General features: G+C 32.4%; 2 protein-coding genes across 2 annotated transcripts; one reads left to right on the top strand and one right to left on the bottom strand.

Annotated features, from left to right (window-relative positions):
- Positions 1–879: 879 nt before the first annotated feature.
- On the top strand, positions 880–2265 carry LOC139091481 (E3 ubiquitin-protein ligase trul-1-like). Its single transcript, XM_070641601.1, has 2 exons — positions 880–1034; positions 1089–2265. The coding sequence occupies exons 1-2, from the start codon at positions 922–924 to the stop codon at positions 2041–2043; spliced, it is 1068 nt and encodes a 355-aa protein (XP_070497702.1). The 5' UTR covers positions 880–921; the 3' UTR covers positions 2044–2265.
- A 1980-nt stretch (positions 2266–4245) lies between these two features.
- rno (PHD finger protein rhinoceros) lies at positions 4246–15740 on the bottom strand. The gene is made up of 6 exons (XM_070641599.1): positions 15643–15740; positions 14558–14871; positions 14262–14456; positions 13955–14171; positions 13689–13878; positions 4246–13606 (listed from the first exon to the last, which is right to left on the bottom strand). The coding sequence occupies exons 2-6, from the start codon at positions 14785–14787 to the stop codon at positions 5661–5663; spliced, it is 8778 nt and encodes a 2925-aa protein (XP_070497700.1). The 5' UTR covers positions 14788–14871; positions 15643–15740; the 3' UTR covers positions 4246–5660.
- Positions 15741–16962: the final 1222 nt, after the last annotated feature.

The following is a 16962-nucleotide window of genomic DNA, read 5'->3' as shown; positions in this document are numbered from 1 at the left end:
ACTTATTTAATTAATTAGTCTTTTTTATCTAATCATGTATCCTTGTTCTTTTCATAAAATTGATCAAGGCTCTTTTTGTACTCTGCTTTTTTGTCCCAAAGAGAGGCAGCTTGACTGTTTAATGGTGAATCTATATTGGGTTCGCTCAAAAGGCTTTGGATAGACAGCAAAATTGTTCTAACATCATACAGTGCTGACCACTTTTCCTTCAAGATATCCAGACATAGCATTCCAGTAGAGATATCAATGTTTGGATGAAAACAAGGAGTAGTAAATTTACATGTTGGTGCTGTGTACGGATAATTATTTGGGAATTCAATTGATAGACGGTATTTCTGATTTTCATACGGCGTATCTTTTGGACCAACAATTGTTGCCTGGAATTAAATTTGCATAAATTTATGGATAAACTAGATTAATTTAACGATTTTTTATTATTACCTTCCACCTAAAGAAATTGGAATCTTCAGGAAATGCAGATACTGACTTTTCAGAGCTCATCATTAGTGCCATTAGCTCTTTATTTAATCTAGTGAATAAAATTAACAATAAAACGATTGTTTGTTGTGAGAAAAAAAACGTTGAAGAAAACAAGAAAAAAAGTGAAAACGAAATTTTGTGAAATTACCTTTTTGCAACAGCACTTCCTTTATTCACGACTTGGTCATCGTTATTAGGCTTGTTTTCCGATTGTATGCTTTGGTTAGACATTAATAAAAGTAGCTTAATTAATCAAATTTTAATAATTTCTATCTCTATAAAATTTTGGAGCGATTTTTAGACGAAAACCTTCCAAATGATTGTTGAAATCCCCTCAAATGTTTTGAATTTAAAATTTTATTGACCGTTATAACTTCCACGCAATCGTTTGTTGTTTACTTGTTCCTTTATTTGCGTAAAAATTTTAATTCAACTAAAATAATGAATATCCTGTGCATAATTTGTTCCGAATTTATGACAAATGACGAAGACATTATCGTAACTCCATGTGGACATTGCTTTCATAACGCATGTATTGGAAATTGGATAAGAAAGTAAGAATTTCAATAATTTTGCAAAAATTATGCTCTAATTAAATTTATTTATAGCTCAAGTTCATGCCCAACTTGTCGAAAAGCATTATCCCGGTCATCACTCATTAAAGTTTTCTTTGAGACTGATCCAAACAGATTCCATGTTCTTCATAATGATTTATTAAAGGCAAACGAAAGCTTAACTAATGAATTGGAAAACATCAAAGAAAAATCACGTAAACAGGAATCAGAGCTATTGGAAATAAATGCAAAGTATAGAGAATCGAGTGAAAAAAATAAGAAACTTGAAAGAGACAGGCAGTTAGATGAAATGGCATTAGCCGGACTCCGAATGATAAAAGATGAGTCAGCAAAGGAACTACTTAAATTAAATACACAAATGAATACATTGAAGTTAGACTTGTTAGCCGAGAGACAATTAAGACGTGTTCATCAAACAACATTACACAAACTAGAGCCTAGCAATGAAAATTATGATATAAGAAGTATTACAGTTGATGAAGATCCAGTAGAATCAACAGCCACAAATTACAACATAACACCATTTTGGCAACTAAATCCAGAAGCTGCTAAAAATGAGACTATTAAAAATGATCATCCATTTATAATCCCAAGTAAAATCCAGAAAGCAAATGAAAATAAATTAAGTACAAAAAAGTTAGACAATCAAGGAACTAAAAAGCGATCGTCCATTAGTGACGAGAGTGACGGACCATCGACAAGTAGAAATACACTAATGTTCTCATTCTCTGACAATTCTAATGCACAATGCGTTCCTAGTACATCTAAAGCAGGCAAATCCTCCGTGGATGATCCAAAAAAAACAATCCAACTTAATTTTGGTAATATGATGCTTCAATCAGTACCCTATCGATTTGGAAGTAATACAACATCAACAGATGATTCATCATCTCAACCATCATCATCATCATCTTCCTTGTTAAATCGATTAAATTCTTATCGTAAAAATCCTAAGGATTCATCAAATCCTCGATCATCTGAGAGATAGAGGCACACTGAACAATTAAGATTTTAGAACATTTTGTGATTAATTAGAAATAAATGACCTGAAAATTCAAATTTTGTAATAGACGTCATGCGTGGACGACGTCCAGAAACAACCAATGTATTTTTTGATCCATATTAATCTTGTTTATTGTTTTTTTTTTATTTCAATTTACAACTAATATTACCTATTTTGTGAAATAAAAATTCTTATGGAAAATTTCAATATCAGTTTTTATTTGTATGACTTGATAAATTATTTACAACGTTGCGCTTAATGCTGCATGCTTAAAAATTACTTTATGGTTTTTTTTTTGAGATTTTTTATTTCTTAATAATTCATGCAAAAGAATGGTACATCGGGGCCGCACCATATTTAATTTAGTTAATAATTACCAATTGTTTAATGTATTTAGCCGAGATTTTTTTCAATTCCCCACCGAAATGTTAGTTAGAACTAGATTATTACTGATGATATCTTTCTTGTCTTATGTATTTTAATAATTTTTTTTTTCTTTTTACGCAACCTGCATATGTTTTTGTAAGAGATTTTTATTTTTCTTGACTTATTTCTTAATTATATCCTTAAGCAAAAAATTTTTTCTATGTGATTAATTAATATAAATATTTATATAACATTAAAATATTTCAAAAAATTAATTAAGTTCATACATAAAAACTTAAAAATGTGTGTAAAATGTGCTTTACTTTTTTTTCATTGTCAACATATATTTTTTCCCATCTGAGGCTCATAAGCTTCAGAATCCATTTTTCACATATCAATTTATATATACACAAATAAATAAGGATTTTAATCTTTCAAATAATGAGACATTTTCTACATCTTACAAAGTTTTTTTGTCTAAATTTTTTAATGTTTTTTTAATTATTTTTCGAGTATCAACCACTCCGCGGTGAGCATTGTAGTCTTTTTTAGAGAATGAAACTAGTCATGAAAAAAGATTAATTTTTTAATTTATGTATGTATATAGCAACTCTTTGAGTTTAAATTTAGTTTAATTAGTTAATTATATTTAATTTCCTATGTCTACTATTTTTCATAATGATTCCTTTTTTTTGGTGATTTCGCGATCTTATTTTCCTTTAACTAAAAATATCGCCCTTATGTTTACTAAATTTCGATATTAGATTATGTTATATATGCTTTATAATCCTCATTCATTAAGCTACTTTTCATATTTTTACTTGCTTTCTTTTTTGTTATGGTTTGTTGGAATTATGTGGGGTGGCAGTTTTGAAATTCGTGGTTAAATAGCCTTCTTTGATTGATTTATTAAATTTTTTCCTATGACTTGAAAACAAATCTTATTTTTAACAAGAATTAGAAGATCATTTGAATTGGAATTTCCCAACAAAACTGTTGCAGATGTGTCATTTTGTCACACTGTCTTGTTAATTGCTCTGAATACATTGATCTTTGTAATACATCACATTGATCTAATGTTACTAATTTTCACATCATTATCATGTCATATCACACTATAATGTGTCATATCACATGTTGCATGTCACAAAAACACATTAATTTTGTCTATTTTGACTGAATTTTTTATGTCACCTGTTGCAACAACAGACATATGAAAATTCGTTGATGTTTCTCATACGACATTTTTGTTTCGCATCTTGAAGTTCTTGTTAATATTTAAATTTGATGGTAAAATATAAAAAAAACTTGCTTTTTGAGGATTTTACAGAAAAAAATGATTAATAAATTATTCCTCAAGATTTAATTTAATGAAATGCAATGAATAAAGGAGTGTCAACGGTTATAATATTGAGGTATGAACTGTTAAGACTAAACAAGATGTTTGTTATCTTAAAATATTCATTGAGTTTTGTGAAGTTTTGATGAAAAATTGTCAGCTTAATGTCCGGACAGAGAATTTTTACAAATTAGGTGACTCACTTAATCATCAATGACATCACAAACTGTTGCTGTGACATAGTATGTAATATGACGCTATGACACATGATCGAATTATTTGTTTCCTTTCAAAATAAACGTTAAAACTTCGTGAATCATTCTTTTAAATGTCGTCAAACTCAAAATAATACAAATGTATGTCAAACTTGATCTTGAATTTTTCAATCAATGAGACTATTTCACCATAAATTCTAAAATCTGTTGGCCCAAAATAAAATAATATAATAAAATATAAGAAATAAAATAAAAAAAATCATGAAATTATAATTTTTTAATATAAAAGAGCTAAATTTTTATTTTTCTTAAACTTCTAAAAATATTACAATTTAACAGAAAATAAGAAATTATAATATACTTTAAAACAAAAAAATACAGATAAACATAAATTAAGGAAATTTGTTTGTTGATTATATCAATTAAGTATTGATAAAAAGAAGACTCTAATATTTGTTGGTTGTTTTGTAAAGGATGGAAAGAAGTAAAAGAGGGCAGGCAGAGTTTATAAATAAAAATAAAAACATTTTTTGAGAGCTTAATGCCGGTATTTGAGCTCGTGTGTCAGAAACAATAACGTAATAGAGGAGATTTGAGGATCGTTCACTGATTATGTTCCTGTATTTAGGGACGATGGTGTCTAGAGGTGCGTGATCATCCAAACAGTCGATTTGTATGACATCCGGTTGGATTTATATCCTTAACTTACAAAAATCTTTATATAACAATTTGAGTAATTATCAAGGTCTTTATAGGTTAGGATATTTGGATGAAGTATCAAAAAGCTTTTTTTGATGGACATCATTTGTAAATGACACTTTTAAAGTCTATCACAGATTACGCAACACCAAAAAGAAGCTTTTTCCAACCACTTTGTCAAATTTTCATCAGTCTAAATTGCCACACAACCTCAAACCCAATACAAGATCATAGTAAGTGACCGACTCCGTTTTGGAAGGGATTAAAAATCATAATCTGCCGTGCATGAAATTTCACAAATCATCTTTAATCGTCGTTTTTGTTATAAATATATACACATAATTTATGTTTTTTTTTGTTTTTGTATCAAAAATATAATTTAATATCTGTTAAGTGTTTGTCTATTTATCCACTTCCATCCGAGAGATTTTATGCATAACTCATAACGTTTCTCATTTTTTTCATGTTTTTTTGATTTGTGAGGAATTTATTGAAAAAATGGTAGCATATATATTTTGTTTGTTTTAGTTTTTCTTTGAATAATGTTGAATTAAAAGCGATTTTTTAACAATTTTTTTTATTATTTTTTTTTATCGGACTATAGTTTTACTTCTTTTTTTTTTAGGATATATTAATAATGTTCTTAAATTAATTAATGCTGAACTGATTTACTTTTTTTTCAATAACTTAATTTAATTTCATTATTTTTTTTCGTTTCTTCTTCATCCGGTTTCAAGCCCTTTCCATAAATTGTTTTAAAATCTAGATTTTCATTACTTTATGTTGTTTTTTTTTTACTTTACTTCTTCTTTTTACACTATTTACAAAAGAAATGATGAGATGGTGTGGTTCACTATAATTCATTTAAATTATGTTAAGACTTTTTTTTTGCATATTTTTACTATGTTATGGAAAACACAAATACAGATTAATTTATTCACTTCTCGTTACTTTTTTTCTTATTTAAAGTTTCTCAAACTTCATCATCTTACTTCACAATTATTGGATGCAACATCGTCTTTTGATGTATCTTTCATTTGTTTATTGGAAAATTCAGATTTTGCCTTTTCGATATCCTCAATACGTTCTAATGACACCTCGAGTTTTTTTGTTGTTATTGCATTTATATCGGACGCATCTATTATAGGAGGCTGTAAATTATTATTATTATTGTTTGAATTACTCACACTTGTTGTATTTTGATTATTGACATTAGAATTATTGGTATCTAAATTCTTTTGCTTGTCTACAACACCAGTAGCTGATGTATTTAGAATATTATATTCGCCTTTGCCAGTTGAATTTCTTGACAATTTAAGTTTGATTGGTGGTGGTAATGATTTAACTACTTGCTCATTCACGATTGGCTTACTACTAATTTCAGATGATGCTGATGTGTTGAGAGATGCTGATGATTTATTGCTAATTTTTAATATTAATTTGACTGGAGCACCTTCCGTGATCGGCTTACTGACAATCTCAACTGATCTCTTTTTCTCCTTTTTGCGCTTCTTCTTTTCCTTTCTTTCACGTTTCTCTTGCTTTTGACGTTGTTTATTTGATTGCTCACTAAATTCTTCCATCATTTGTTTACGGAAATTCATAGATTCACGTTTCAGATCTTGATAACTTGGTGGTTGGGCAATGAGACGTTTCTTTGGAGGTAAATCACTTCCAGTTGTTTCCATGATATCAGAACCAATTTTAATCTTTAATTTTGGTGGTGGATTTGGTGTTCCCATAAGATTAAGTTGTTGATTTGCTCGACCTGTTCGACGATTTCTCTTCTTATTGTTTGTGCTTGTGTCAATTGCTAGTGGATCTACTTCATTTGTAACATTTGAGACATCGAGATTAGATGAACATACGTCAAGTGGATCGACACCACGTAATGCAAATCGTTTACGCTTCTTATATTCAGCATAATTAAAGTCTTGGAATTCGTCCTTTAATAAACTTAATCCCATTGAATCTACAGCCTTTGGTATTCCACCTACACGATTTGATGATATATTCGATGGAGCTTGTTGATCATTTGATACTATACTCAATGGCTCTTGATCTGTATTACCCTGATTCCAATATTGCTGTAATAATTCCTTCTTTCTCATTTGTCTACGATTTGATGACGTTGCACTTGATATTGTTTGTGGAGCTATTTGTGCATGAGTCACAGACTGTGATTGTAAATCATGATGATGTGCGAGAGGCCCTTTAATTTTGAGCTTTAATTGATTACGAGAATCAGAAAGTGATACTTTTGCAAATGATGCTTCAGAATCGACACTTTCCTCAACGATATTTGATACTTCTGCTGTATTTTTAGTAGTTTCTGTATTAGTTGGAACGTTGGACGTTGCATTTGTTGTTGGTGTTTTCTGTTTATCATTGCTTGCTTTTAATGCCGTCTGAAGTTCTTTCTCTTGTTCCTCATCGATTTCATTAAGTGTCTGATCGACTGTATTGGTAGCAAATGCACCTAATAATTGACTACTGTAACTATCATTAGTGTTATCAAACGAATTATATGTTCTCATGTCTACAGGTCCAGGCATATTAACAAGATTAAGATTTGTTATGCTTGATGCTGTCACAGGAAGTTGTTCTGATTCATTTACAACAGTATTTGGCATCGTATGATTATTAATTGCTAATGGATGAGACAAGGGTGTTGATGGCTTCAATGAACTCTTCATGAACTTCGGTGATTGTGATGATCCATCCTTGTTCATCTTATTATACAAATCTACAGACTTTCTTCTATCTCTCATAGCTCTCAATGTTAAATTCTCAACAGATGGACTAGTTGGAAAATCTTCGTCCGCACTAAAATCATACACAGTACCGACGAGTTTCTTATCAATTGCAATATAGTCAGCCTCATTATTAAATGGCATGAAAGGCATAGCATTTTGTGGAAATCGTCCTTTTGGATTCTTATTAGCTCGTTGTCTTGCCTTGTTATTTGCAGCACGATGATCTGCTGGAGTTGTAACCGGCGATGCTTGGCTATTTGATCGACTCTTTCTCTGCTTACCTTCATTTGTTGTTGGTGTCATTTTACCCTTCTGACTATTTTGCCTTGATAGTGACTCTAATGATGCAGGTGTAGATGGTTGTCTTGGACTCTTTGAAGGACTCTTTTGTGGCGTCTTTCCACCGCCATAATTTGGCGTTGTATTGCGTGGCGATGATCTCGTTGATTTTGATGGAGATTTCTTAACAATATCTTGTGGTTGTTGTTTGTCTAAATTCGTAGGAATCAAGTTACTACAATCCATTGAATTGTTTGGTGGAATATTTGGAATCATCTGTAAGTCATTCGGAAGTATCGGTTGCTGTTGATGTTGTGGATTAAACATGTTTGGCGGGCAAACATTTTGTCCACCGAAATGCATACTACTTGTCATCTCATTGCTGTTTAATTTAATATGAGAACTACTCGTTTGCATCATCATTGCATGATCATTATTTTGATTATGTTGCTGTGCATTTGTGAATGTATTTGCGAAATTTGGAGCAAACATTGCTTGACCGGGTGATGGAAACGGAACTTGAACATTAAGATCTGGTGGGAATAAACTGACCGCACTAGTAAATTGATTTGCATGATCTGAATAATTGTATGCATTGAAATTTTCTTGTGGTTGTTGTGATTGTGGAGTTGGTTGAGGACCCATATGAGGTTGCATTGGAACGAAATTTCCTGGACTCTTTTGCATAGCCGCAAAGTTCTTCATTACTTGTTGATTCATATTATTCATCATATTTTCCATTCCAGAATCAGTTCTTTTAATTAAATTTTCTTGCATTCTTTCATGCTGCTGCTGTTGTTGTTGCATCATCTTTAAATTAATAGATTTTGATTCTTTGTGCCATTTCTGTTGTTGCTGTTGCAATTGCATCTCAAATACATCCATATGATTAGCTGTTGGATCATTCATAAGCATATTCATTGGAGGCATAAACATTGATGTGCGATTTGATACCATCATGTTGTTTTCTTCGCTCATCTTTTGACACGCTGCCAATTGTTTTTGTTGCTGTTCAATGACCATGCATGATGGAGGAGTTGATGTTGGTTCCATTGGTGAATTTAATTTGTTGCACGATGAGGTCAAAATATTTCTTTGAGGGAAATTTGTATTCTCATTAATTGGATGACTTTGTGCTTGTTGTTGTTGTTGCTGCTGCTGTTGTTGGTTTTGTTGTAGTTGTTGTTGTTGTTGCTGCTGCTGTTGATGATGCCACGGTGATAATTTTTTCAGTTCATTACATTCCGTTAGTGGAGATGCATTTGGCGGTCTCAATGGTATTTGAGGCTGCGCTATTTGATCAAAGTTATCATGCTTAGGTGTATTTTCATTTTGCATCATGCAAGGCTTCAGAATATCATTCGGTTTCTCATTGGCAACATTATTATTATCGGAAATAATCGTCGCATTAGTTGGCTTCTTGTTTTTCTTCAATTTCTCTATCAAATTATATGACTCTCGTTCTGTATCCTCAATACTTAATGGTTTAATCGGTTCAAATATTGTATTGGTATTGGATGTAGATGTTTCCTGTCTTGCAGTAATTGGCATGTTCTTGAATGGTTCATTTATTATTTGCTTATTTTCGTTTGATTTTTCTTGCATTCTATTGAGATTTTCAGTTGGAATTGAAACCATTGGTGACGTCATAGGAATAGTTGTCTTTGGAGAAGTTTGGAACTTGGATTCTTGAATAATTGGCTGTTTGACATTAATCAGTGGTTTTGGTTCTGATATCGTATCATCGATATCCATTTTAACATCTGAAATATCGTCATCGAAAACGGACACTTTAGTCTTTTCTGGTTCTTTCTCTTTCTCTTTGACTTCAGCTGTAATTGGCTTCCTTTGTTCGTCATTCTCCGACTCGTCATTGATTTCAATGATGTCTGGAGGTGGAGTTGGTTTCTTAACTTCCTTCTTTTCAACTGTCTTCTCCTTTTCTTTGACTGGCTTTTCTTTTTCTTTGACTGGCTTCTCTTTTTCCTTAACTGGTTTCTCAATTTCAATGATTTCATTCTTCTTCTCAACCACAACAGGTTGTTCCTTTTCTTTTACTGGTATCTCTGGTTCAATTACTTTCTCTTTTTCTTCTATAACTGGTGTCTTATTGCTTTCAACATCTACTTTAGTTGGTTCTTTTTCAATCTCAATGGCCTTTTCTTCCTTATCATCTTTAGGACTTTCCTTATCTTTAGATTTTGGAGTTGATACAACAGAGGATCTCCTCTTCTTTGCAACTTCAAATGAATCAGTCTTTTGATTAGTCGTCGTTTGCTTTTCTGGTTGTATTGATGGTGCAGCAATAATTGGTGTTGGTGTAGATGTCCTTGATTCTGGTTTCTTTACATCAGTACTAGACTTTTCTTTGTCAGACAACTTAGCCAAATCTCTCTTACTGGACTCAGTAGCTCGGGATTTACTATTACTTGATACTTTAGGTGGTGATGCTGCTGATGTTGATCTTTTTCTGGATGATGTAACTGTGGGCTGTTCGACAGGTTTTGGCGGCTCAGGAGGTTTAGGTGTGGATTTACTATTGGTTTTACTAACTGTTGGTGAAGTAATGGGTGCTGGTTTTGCAATTGTCGACATTCGTCGTGTTGGTGGTTTCTGATCATTTTCCTTCTTAGCTGTGTTAGTTGACTTTTTAGGTGATACAGCAGGGGTGACTTTTCTTGATGCTGCTGATGGTATTGGTGTTGTTGTTGGCTGTTCAATGCTTTTTCGTTTACTCTTATTTCTTTTGTCAGATAATCGTGACGTATTAGCACGGTCACTGGACGAATCGGATTCATAGGAGGATGACGAACTAGTTTCAACATTAACGGAAGATTTCGCTGCCTTGTCAAGAAAGGGCGAGTCTTTCGTTTTCTGTTTCAGACTAGCTGCCGTTGCTGCCACAGAAGATCTACGAGTTGGTAAAGCTTTAGATGTTGCTTTGTTTGAAGTACCTTTGTTTGGTGTAGTTGTTGGTTTTTGTGATACATTATCACTTTCACTGTCAGATTCATCGGAATCGGAGCTTGAACTACTCGATGATGAACTAGATAAGTCAACTGCCATAGATTTCCTCCTATCTGGCATTGTTCGTTTTGTAGTTACACTCGAAGTTGTCGGTGGTTTTGGCTTCTCTTCCGTTACTGAAATTGCTTGTTGTAATGATGAGTTTCCTAGGCCCTTGATGTGTTCAGCTGCCTTCTTTGCAGCCTGTCGTTGTGGAACATAAGGTAAGAATTCTGATGGAAAGTCTGATACAGGCTTTTCTTCCTTCTCCTTCTCCTTTTCTTTCTCTTTCTCTTTTTCCTTCTCTTTCTCCTTTTCCTTTTCCTTCTCCTTGACTTTGATTTCCTTTTCAGTAGTCTTGTCTTGTGTTTTCTTTTGTTCTTCCTTCTTGTCAGCTTTAGATTTATCTTTTGTGCTTTTACTCGATTTGGATTTACTATCTTTTGATTCTTTCTGCTTCTCCTTTTCATTTTCACTAGATTTTGTTGATGGAATTGGAACATCTTCCACTTTTTCTTTAACATCACGCTTATGCTTTTCATTTGTTGCTGCCACTACTGCCGAACTTGCTTGAACCGTTAAACTGGAATTGGTTTTCATCAAGTTCTCAGATGCTTTCTTTGCAGCTTCACGTTGCGGCACAACCAAAAAGTCTGTAAGAATATCTTTCTTAGGTTGTTGAGTTTTTGATTTCTTCTCTGGCTCCTTATTGCTGGTATCTTTTGAAATGTCTTTAACACTTGGTTGTGTTGTAGGTTTCTTTGTTTCCTCCATTTCAGAATCTGACGATAGACTGTTGTTTTGAAGTTTTGTGCTCATTCGTCTTGATTTTGTAGCCGACTTTGCAGGTGATGGTTTAGTTTCTTTCTTAACAGTAGCTGACGGAGGAGGAAGATCATGCTTTTTAGATTTATTGGAAGGTGTTGGTGACGTGACCGGTGTTGGTGTCGTTGATGATTTCTTGATTGACATGGCATTTTTCTTATTAGATGTAGACTCTGGAACATCCGGAATTTTCTTAAGTTTATTGAAGTTTGGTATTACTTCATTTTCATTAAACTCTTTCATAGCTGCTTTTGTTCTAAATGGTTGTTGTTGAGAATCACTAACTGTATAGTCCGTTCTATTATCCTTATCTGTACTACTACTGTCACTATCTGAATATATTGCTGATGAGTGAACTCTCTTAATTGTACCATGTGTTGGAATACTATGTCCACTACTATTTCGAATTGGAACGAGTTCATCACTTTCGTCTGTTAAATGCTGATTATCATCTGTCATTAAACGATTTCTTGTGCTTAATGGTGATTTTACTTTCGTATGAGGAGGAGGTATATCATCTTCACTTGAACTATCCATGCTAACAGCCTTCGATTTACCCTCTTTAACTAAACTTATAGAGTTCAAAAGTCGACGCTTTTCAGCTGTTGCTTGCTTCGTTGAGCCCAATGGTCGACCCTTCTTCTTTGGTTGATTGTTAGCATTTGATGTAGGTGTGGTGATATTTGAATTGTTAACAGAGCTAGCTGCTGATACAGCAAGTTGATTTGATGAAGATGATAGATTTTTAGACCTAGTCGGAGATCTTTGTAATGTTTGTGGCGGTGGTTCATCTTCTGCTGACGATGACGATGTAATATGACTTTTTCGTCTAGATTGCTTAGTTGCTGATTCATCTGTATCACTTGTTATACTATCATAATTATATTTTCTATTCGAACTTGTATTGCCACCATTAAATAATTTACTATATCTTGCAATCGCATCCATTTTCTCTTTCTTAACGTTGCCATTTATTTCTAGTAGTGATTTATTGGGTTTAGTAGTAGAGACATTATTTCCGAGAATCAAATCTATCATTTCGTCTATTCTCAAAACTCTAGAATCTTTAATTGAATTACTAGAGTACAGTACGTCATATATAGATGGACCATGGTTTGCATCTAGAATGGCTTTTAGTGACTCATCATCTAATTTAGTAGTCTTTCTATGGTTACTTAAGATAGAAATTTGTTTATGGAAGATTTGCTCACGCATCTTAAAGAATGATCGTGACAATTTCTCCCTTCTCGAAACCATGTAACATAAGTTTCGAACTCTTTCCAGATCCTGTCGTAAATGCACAAACATTTTCATCTTCTCAACATCGGCTTGTTCCTGGTCAGATTGTGACATACACTCAACATCACCGCTCTTAGGAAGAAGAAGTGGATCATTTCCACCGGCTTTTCGTTTTAATATCCAATAATTATAAATATGATTAATTCCTTCTTGATCAACATCTAACAAATGACAACTAATGTCTTTTACACTAACATGCTTATCAAATTCTGACTGAATTTCAACTAATCGTGCAAGTCTTGCATGATTTCTCTCCTCCGATGTCATTTCCTTTCTAATCTTACGCTTATTCGTTTTCTCTTCATCTTCGGACGCCGAACATGCAGGTGCTGTTGCTTTTTCTGTCTTGGCACTATTTTTTGGTTCCTTTTTGACACTATGTTTTTGACAATACGAACGCAATTTAACGCCATCTTCGGCATTCTCATCTTCAATTATTGCACGCATTTCCAAGCCATGTTGAAAGGCGCACGTTACATGATAAGCGGTTTTACATGTCTTCACTGAACATTGTATGCAAGCACCAACTCGTTCACGACATAAAACACACACTAAAGCCCATCGACTTTGAGGAATACTGGAGATTTTTGTGATTGGTTCCATTCTATCAACTGATCCGATACTAACTTCTGGTATCCATAGCGCACAAGACACATGCGCCCACTTTTGTCCAGATCTCGTTGATTTCATTGCACCACCTTTGTTAGGACATAAGACACAATCTGGTTTCTGTCCCATAGAGCACGTTCGACATAACCATTGCCCTTAAAAATTAAAAAAAAAATCATGCAAAATTATTAATTAAAACAAAAATTTACCTGTAAGATGAAATTTTAGATAGCTTACCCGACGGTATCGTGGTTATTCCATAACAAGCTTGATGTACACATATATTACAGTTATCACAGAATACCATCTCATTCGCTTCCTCTGAATCCGGTGAACGACAGACATCGCAGATTACGTTCTCATCGTATTCTATACCTAATCCATCTTCACTCTTCATTATTGCTTGAATTTTGTCATGACATCGTGTCTAATGGGAGATTTTTTCAAAAGGAAACAACATATAGCACTTGCACCAAACAAACTCATGTACACTTCATGTTTACCTCTAATTCTTCAATAATACGTTCAAATTGTTCCTCGTTAACAGGTGGAAGACCACACATGCTTCGTTCACCATTAAACTCTTGGAGCCAGGCTTCGTCAAGTTGATCTAAATCGTAACTACATACAGAATCAGCAATTGCTGGAGTATTTGATAAATAGTGCTTATCATGTGAAAAATTTTCATCCTTTGTGATACGTATGTATTTATTTTTAGGACTATATTGCAGAGAGAGAAACAAAGAGGAATGTAATTAAACTAATTGATAGCACACAGCATGATGTGATTTCTTGGAAACGTGAACTTACAGTTTAAAATCTTGTCGTGCTTTATAATAATTCTCATTATTTAATCGAACTGAAGGTTCAGGCAGAGAATCAGGATTGACGGGTACTTGTACACCTCTCTCCCATTCCTGTTTCCATTGATCCGTTATCACCCAATATTCTTCGTGAGAGAGAGGTTCTGAGTCTGGCAATTTCATGGCACTGATAAGATCCTTCCTAAAATTTTCAATGTTTTGGTTTTGTTCGAAAGTTCAGGATTAAAAAGTTTGTTTTTTTTTTTTGACTGTCCTAAAAAAGAAGTAAACTTGTGTACTCACCTAAATAGTTCTGCTGGTGCTTCAGGTGCACTTCGATTATATATACTAGACATTTTTAAATCCAAATGCGGTCTAGCTTGCCACACCGTGGACGATCCACCGTTCGTAGGTGATGTAAACTCCTCATGTGAATCAATTGAAATTGTGGGGGGACGTCCCTTTCGCCTCTTGGAAGGCGATGGGCCATCAACAGGATTGTGACAATTCGGTCGCTTCCCCCGTTGCGACATATTTTCTACTGCTTTTTATCTCTTTTTCACGTAAGTTTTTTGTATGCTTCAAAATTATATCAAATGTACATGCAATAAAAGCATCTGAAAGAACATATGCATAATTAACTTCATTAATTTTTGGGATGTAAATTTTCATATATTTTTTTTCTTGTGTAAAATTTAAATTTTATATTGGCTGATTGCAGCGACAATTTCTCGTCATTTCATTCACAATATCCATTCTATTATTTTTTTCATCTTTTTTTTTTGGATTTTTACATTCTTTCTTCTTTTTTCATTTCGACGATTTTTGATAGATTTATCATGAACCATAAGAAATGCACGTCTATATATTTATGTTGATTTTATTTCTCAAAATGCCTGGATTTGAGTTGTCAAAATTATTTGGTCTGGTGCATTTTGATAAAATCAACAAAATTGCACTACAAAAGGATATCTTTTATCAAACATTTTATAATGAAAATAATTTTTCCATAATTTTTTTTTATATATTTTACGCATCTCCTATGTCATGTCAATATGTTTGAATGTATTTGTGAATATCCAATACAAACAAACATGCATATAATATCAACTTTTCCATTACACTTTTTAGCAAACTTTTTGCAAAATTTTTAATTTTTTTCTCACACGAATGGACTTATTTACGAACCATTTACGGGATATTACATGAATATCCATTTAATTAGTCCTAATATTCATGATTAAAATTTTTTTCATTTTCAAACAAAACAATCTGAGCGCCATCATTTTTGGATTCATTGAGACTTTTTTTTCATTATTAAAAAGAGCTCCGTGTTTAAACTTGATGCGCTTGCGTTTTTCACTTTACTTAATGCATTAGTCGCCTACCATTTCTAGAGAAATTCATCAATTAACACTGAAAACTTGAAATTTTAATTTTATTCTTAGTTTGAAACATTTTTTTTTTCGTCAAAATTTTAGTGATGCCCGATTACTGAAAAACTACTTCACAACCCAAATTTATTGTTTTCTGTGGACACGATTAATTACCATTTTATGACTGTTCCTATTATGACAAAATACTTTATTTTAAAAATAAATAAGTTTTATTAAAATGAAATTTGCAATTATGTTAAATTAAACGACTTATCAATATAATTAACAAAACTAAATATCATCAGGTAAACCATGATATCACTTTTAAATCACATTTCGTCCCAAAGGTGGCGCTTTTATTAAACAGGGATTTAACATTTCAATACAATACGTATATCATCTGTGTTTGTATTATATTTGGGAAAACACCTTCATACGTGAAATACTTGATTGAACTTAATGTATTTAAATATTTATTTTGTCTAAGTAATGCATTTTATTGGATTCTGAGATTCTTAATTGATTAACTTTCTTAAAATTATTCAGACTTCTTGATTAATTAAATTAATGTTTTAAACATTTTTTTTGTCATATCTACAACATTCTCCATGCATGGATAATCAGTCTTTATTGGGAATCGAACCCACATTTTCATACTATTTAGAATTTCAGATTGTCGTCAACATTAATTCTACTAAGAAACCACAAATGGATTTTTGAATAAATTCTTATAGGCTGATGTGATGCATCAATATTATTTTATGGCTTACTTAATATCATTCTTTCTAGAACAATGTTGTCCAGAATTTCATGAAGTTCATGCAGAAATTGATCAATAACATATACAATTCTTCATAGCAAGGTCAGCAATTGTTTCAATATTTGAAAACTTCATCTAAAATAGCGTAGATAAATAGTCATTAGTTAAGCATTATTGATCAATGTTTGTTTATGTGTACAAACCTTTTATGCCTACAAAAACAATGTTTATTAATAAAATATGAAAAGTACACAATTTAAAACTTTAATAACAGGATCACTCGATGCTTTGGTGTGTGTTTTCTATTCTGCGATAATATCTTTGCTGATTGGATACTTTAGAAAGTTATTTCTAGAAATATATTATGCAAGACGATTGTTTATTATTTTTATTTAGCAAAGATCACAAAAATGTTTGGGATTCGTTACTTGTTGGTTACTTTGAAGCGCATTTTTTACTTATAAGGTGATAAAATCGGTGACTAATTGACGTGTGATTCAAAATTCGGTAATTTTTTCAGGATTTTCAAAATTCAAAATTTAAGCATGCTTTGATTTTGTTTTTATTGATAA

Source organism: Chironomus tepperi, unplaced genomic scaffold, assembly GCF_022539635.2.
Source record: "Chironomus tepperi strain 1889 unplaced genomic scaffold, CSIRO-AGI_Ctep_v1 contig_244, whole genome shotgun sequence".
In the NCBI taxonomy this organism is placed as follows: domain Eukaryota; kingdom Metazoa; phylum Arthropoda; class Insecta; order Diptera; family Chironomidae; genus Chironomus; species Chironomus tepperi.
The sequence above is the reverse complement of the archived record's forward strand: the minus strand, read 5'-3'. Positions and strand labels throughout refer to the sequence as shown.

Excerpts from the sequence above, each read along its gene's own strand:
- rno (XM_070641599.1), bottom strand. The coding sequence starts at position 14,787 with ATGTCGCAACGGGGGAAGCGACCGAATTGTCACAATCCTGTTGATGGC. Across the intron at positions 14,457-14,557 it reads GCACCAGCAGAACTATTTAG|GAAGGATCTTATCAGTGCCA; the intron begins GTGAGTACACAA and ends TGAAAATTTTAG. Across the intron at positions 13,879-13,954 it reads GTATTATTGAAGAATTAGAG|ACACGATGTCATGACAAAAT; the intron begins GTAAACATGAAG and ends ATCTCCCATTAG.
- LOC139091481 (XM_070641601.1), top strand. The coding sequence starts at position 922 with ATGAATATCCTGTGCATAATTTGTTCCGAATTTATGACAAATGACGAA. Across the intron at positions 1,035-1,088 it reads ATTGGAAATTGGATAAGAAA|CTCAAGTTCATGCCCAACTT; the intron begins GTAAGAATTTCA and ends ATTTATTTATAG.